Source organism: Merops nubicus, unplaced genomic scaffold, assembly GCF_000691845.1.
Source record: "Merops nubicus isolate BGI_N331 unplaced genomic scaffold, ASM69184v1 scaffold38364, whole genome shotgun sequence".
Classification (NCBI taxonomy): domain Eukaryota; kingdom Metazoa; phylum Chordata; class Aves; order Coraciiformes; family Meropidae; genus Merops; species Merops nubicus.
The window spans coordinates 268-5,550 of NW_008605588.1; the positions used below are offsets into that span (position 1 = coordinate 268).

General features: G+C 52.7%; 1 protein-coding gene across 1 annotated transcript in view; it reads left to right on the plus strand.

The window, feature by feature from the left end:
• Nucleotides 1–494: 494 nt before the first annotated feature.
• CLN6 (ceroid-lipofuscinosis, neuronal 6, late infantile, variant) overlaps nucleotides 495–5,283 on the plus strand; it is a gene marked incomplete at its 5' end in the record, with an annotated part of 7,285 nt that continues 2,496 nt past the window's right edge. Inside the window, 4 exons of the mRNA XM_008939374.1 lie at nucleotides 495–609; nucleotides 1,642–1,740; nucleotides 3,389–3,577; nucleotides 3,685–3,740. Of these exons, the coding sequence (XP_008937622.1) occupies nucleotides 495–609; nucleotides 1,642–1,740; nucleotides 3,389–3,577; nucleotides 3,685–3,740 (459 nt within the window). The remainder of the gene's footprint in view (nucleotides 610–1,641; nucleotides 1,741–3,388; nucleotides 3,578–3,684; nucleotides 3,741–5,283) is intronic.

A 5,283-nucleotide genomic window follows, 5' to 3' on the forward strand; every position in this document is an offset into this window, starting at 1 on the left:
TCTGGTGGTGCTGGGGGGGTTGGCTGATGGAAAGACATCAGCTCTGCAGAGGCAGAGGAGCTTCAGGGTGGAAGATGAAGGTGACAGCACGTCCAGAGCACCCCTGTGCCCGGGCACCGACGTGTTCTGAGCCTACAGCAGGGGTGCCAGGGGAGCTGAATATTGCTTTGTCATGCAAAAGTTAAAAATAGTGGCACTTAATTCAGCACTTGAGCTTTTCCTCTTGCTTTTGTGCTCACTTCTCAGCCAGGAAGAGCCTGCCAGGGACCTGCCAGGTTTTATTAACCACGCTTTGCCTTCCTCACTGCTGCCTCCTCCTCCTCCTCTCCTTGGCCTCTCTCTCTCTCCTTTGCTGTTATTCCACAGATCCCAAAGCCCAGAGATGCTCCAGCAGCTCAGGGTGTGGCTGCTGACAGACCTGGAGCCAGCTCCCTGACTCCTCAGAAACCTGTTGTGGGACTTTGGGCTGACACTGTCACTTCTGTCATCTCCAGGCATGGAGCAGTCAAGAGTGAGGACACCTCCAAGACCTCCCCCTTTCACCTGGACCTGTGGTTCTACTTCACCCTGCAGAACTGGGTGCTGGATTTTGGGCGTCCCATTGCAATGGTGAGTGTGGCAGGGGCAGGGCCACTGCTTCAGAGTCATGGACTGCTGTGGGTGGGAAGAGACCTTGGAAAGTCACCCAGTCCCACCCCCCTGCAGGGACAGGGACATCTGCAGCTAGAGCAGGGTGCTCAGAGCCCCGGCCAATCTCACCTGGGATGGTGCCAGGGATGGGGCAGCGACCACCTCTCCTTGCTTGCAATCAGCATCATTAGAGCCGAGAGGACAGGGAGGGCAGAGCCATAGTTGTTCCCCTGTAGACCCAGGGGTGTTTTCTACACCAAAGGAATGCCCTTGAGGAGCTGTCTTTGAGAGGAGAACCACTGCCATGTACTGGTGTAACTGGTACCACGTGTGTTGCTCCAATCACGGAGAACGTATCTGAGAAACCTGTTCCATGTCAACCAGCAAGCAGCACAGTCCACAGCAAGGGTCTTCCCTGTCCTTCAGCTCATGATGGGGCTGGAATCACAGGCTGGGTGGTGAGAATATCCACACCTCGAGTCCTGGGGTCGGGTTTGGGCCCCTCAGGACAACAAGGACCTTGAGGGGCTGGAGCGTGGCCAGAGAAGGGCAACGAAGCTGCTGGGGAAGGGTCTAGAGCCCAAGTGTGGGGAAGAGCAGCTGAGGGAGCTGGGGGTGCTGAGCCTGGAGCAAAGGAGGCTCAGGGGAGACCTTCTGGCTCTGCACAGCTCCGGACAGGAGCCTGGAGCCAGGGGGGGGTCGGGCTCTGCTCCCAGGGAACAAGGGACAGGACAAGAGGGAACAGCCTCAAGTTGCCCCAGGGGAGGTTGAGGTTGGAGCTGAGGAACAATTTGTTCCCCTGGAGGGTTGCCCAGGGCTGTGCCAGGCTGCCCAGGGCAGTGGTGGAGTCCCCACCCCTGGAGGGGTTTCCAAGCCGTGGAGATGTGGTGTGAGGGACACGGGGCAGTGGGGACCTGGCAGGGCTGGGGTGATGGTTGGACTCCATGACCTGCAAGGTCTCTTCCAACCCAAACAACTCCTTGTCTCACTGCTGTGCATTTTCCCCCTCAGATAATCCTACCTTTGGAGTGGTTTCCTCTGAACAAACCCAGTGCTGGAGATTATTTCCACATGGCTTACAACGTCATCACTCCCTTTCTTCTGCTCAAGGTGAACCTTGGGGTGCAAGTGCTCCTTTTTCTTTTGGTTTTAATATTCCCAGTTGTAAAGACAGGGCAGAAGACAGTTTTTGTTAGGAACTTGTGGAGCAAACATGGGTTATTCACAGACCCATCAGAGGTTTGCCCCTGCAGGAAGAATTTGTGATGCCAGATTTTTAAGAGCAGCCAGTGACCAGCTTCATACAACTCAATTTCCTGCATGTAGTAAGAAATTGGTGTCCCTTGAGAACTCCGGTGTCAGGAGGAGTCAAAACTCTTCTCCCTGGATGAGCCAAAGTGTATATTTAAGGCAACATCCATCCATGACTTAAAAGACCTTTTGGGACAGCTAGAATTAGACTCTAGTAGATTTTCTAAATTGTTCAGAGCTTAATTCAACCTCAGAATTGTGTCTTTAGCTTGAATTTATCTTGCTGCCAGCCACTGGATCATGTAAACCAGTTATGAGGTTAAAAACTATCATTAGAAATCTCCTTCTATTAAATCCTCAGCAGCCAGAAGATGGGGAAAAAGCAATTACAAATATATTTTAACCTTCATTAACTAGAAATTGAATTACAGCCTGAGATGTAAATGATTCTCTCTCTCTCTCCTGAGTCTGTCAGGGAGATTTTCAATTTTCCATCAGCTGAGAGCTCTCCTGGACCTTCTGCTCTCCTCCTCCTCCTCTGATGTTCATCCAGCAAGTTACAGAGAAAGGGGAAGTTAAGCCTCAAAATTAAACACAAATAAGGAGCTTTTCAGTATTTATGAAGGGCTGCAAAGCTGATTTGGCAGCAGGGAGAGGGGAGGTGAAGGTGGCTCCAGCTGATCCTGGGGCTGGGCTGCCGTGTGGCCCCTGACCCACAGCTCCCCAGCCCAATTTGGCCTCCTCTCCAAAGCCTGAACCTCCTGAGCAGGGATTAATGTTTTTTTGAGGTTGCCAGCCTGGCGTCCTGCCTCCACCCAGAGCAGGAGATGCTCCAGGGAGAGCTCTTCCCTAAACCTGCTCTTCCAGAGGTTGCCTCGACCAGTTTTGCTGGCAATTAGATATTTCTAGAGAGGGGTTTAAAAGCAACTTCCTCTTCAGGAGCAAACACACAGAGAGGGAAGTCTGACTCCCTTGGGAAGACAGGCAAAAAATAACCTCCAAAAATTCAGCAAGATTCTCTGAGAATCACCCAGCAGAGAATTATAAAGGAGGGAGGGAAGCCTGTGTGCTCAGAGGGCTGCTGCTGGAGGCTCTGCCACCACTGGAGGGCACAGCCAGCCCTGCAGATCCCCTCTGCTGAGAAAGCTGCTGCCTTTTTGTTCCTCATTCATCTGTTTTGGTCCCATTTGGGGAAGGACTCCCGTGGAGTGCTCTGTTGGAAGTTCTGGATCAGTGATTCACTCGAGGTGTTGGCTCAGGTTAAGGGTGCTGCTTTGCAGAAAGGTTTAACAAGGGGGGGAAAAAAAACCCCATGATTTTATTGCTGCAAAGAGGAATGAACGTGCTCAAAAGCCACACAGGTTGGTGGAAACCTGCAGCTTTCTGCAGGCCTCTCACTTAGGGCTTCATGATTTCCACCAACCCCATCCAGCTGGCGAGGGCAGAACCTCTCAGGTGCCTCTGGTGGTACCTCCTGGCTGCTCCACACCTCTCTGTGGTCTTTCAGCTCATCGAGAGATCCCCCAAGACCTTGCCCAGATCCATGGTCTACGTCAGCATCATCATGTTTGTCATGGGGGCCAGCATCCACCTGGTGGGGGACAGCGTCAACCATCGCCTGATTTTCAGTGGCTACCAGCATCACCTCTCTGTGAGAGAGAACCCCATCATCAAGAACCTGAAGCCAGAGACCCTGGTAAAGAGGCCATGCTGTAGACAAGCCCTCAGAGAACATTTTAATTGCTTGTTCTTAGATGATAAAATCCTGTTCCCTCTTGCCCTCTCCATCTCTTTCCCCTACAGATTGATTCCTTTGAGCTGCTCTACTACTACGATGAATATTTAGGTCATTCGATGTGGTGAGTGATTTACAGCCCCTCTGGTGGCCTCAGGAGGTGACATCAGGGAGGGCAGATCTGGTCTGAGCACAGCTTCATGTGTAAAAATCCCAACACACAGCCCATGAGGGCTGGCTGGGGATAATGCTCTCCCAGCCAGGGGGATTACAGAGGATCCCTCCCTTGGAACGTCGCCCACTTCCCCCTCATTTTGGCTCTGTCCTGTTTTAAGCTCAAAAGGGAGATTGAGACTAGAGAGAAGGAAGGAATTTTGGATGCTGAGGGTGTTGAGCCCCTGTCCCAGGCTGCCCAGAGAGGTGGTGGCTGCCCCATCCCTGGAAATGCTGATGGTCAGGTTGGGTGGGGCTGGACTAGACCTTTAAAAGGTCCCTTCCCATCCGAACCAGTCTATAATTCTATGATGTTTCTAGGATGCAGGAGTTGTTCAAGAGCCATAGGGGCCAGAGGAACATCTCATATGTTGCCACCCACCTTCCAGGGGATACCCAGGTGAAGAAACAGGTCACAGGTCTGAGGGCTCCACAGACTCCTTGGCTGTCATCACCCACAGCTTTGCTCCTTTGGAGGGTGACCCCAAACCAGTCCAACTCTGTCTGGTCTCTCTAGACTTTTGCTCTCTTGACTCCTTTAACACCCATCCATTCTTTGACCCTCCAGGGAGAGGGAAGGGTTGCTCCCATAGCCACACCAGTGCCTCCCAGTAACAGAGACCCTTTGGCCAGGATGAAGTTAGGGTCTGATTCTCACAGAATATGGCAAGGCAAAGGAAGGAGTGAGCTGAGTCACAGACCAGGAAGGAACAAGCCAGGTCATTAGCCCAACTCCAGTCCCAGGGGAATTGCCAAGAAGCAGCATCATGACATACCTGATCCTGTTCCTGTCCTGGTTGTGAGGTTGTCTCACCATCACTAGGAACTCTACTTGTAGCAGACAGTCAAGGAGTCCTCCCAGTAACTAAAAACCCAACATAGTACATCCAACACCAAGACAAACCCCCCAAAACACTCCAGGCAGAGCCAACCTTTATGCTGTTGACTCTAGAGGCAGGACATCTGATGTTCCCTCTAAAGGAGGGGCACCTGGTGGGGATCTCCTTGGTTGGCCAGGCCTTGAGAGAAAACCAGGAGAAAGGTCTTTCCTGCCTGGTTGTGTCCTGCTGCTCCTCATCCCCTGCCAGATAACCCTGAGGTGGTTCAGAGCAGAGGGGAATCTCTCCCCAGATCTTTACCTGTTTCTTTGCTGTTCCTTGAGCACTGTGAAGCAAACAAATCACAGAATCCCAGAGTGGTTTGGGTTGGAAGAGGCTCCTCTGGCCCCACTCCAGCAGGTCCCTGGCTCTGCTGTGCTGAGGACTCCAGAGCTGCCCCAGCACTGCAGGGGGGTCTCCCCAGAGGGGCAGGATCCCCTCCCTCAATTGCTGCTGCTCCTTGAGTGCTGTGGAGCAAACAAATCTCATTCTGGGCAAACCTGCTCTAGTGGGAGGTGTCCCTGCCCAGGGCAGGGGGGTTGGAACTAGCTGATCTTTGAGGTCCCCTCCAACCCA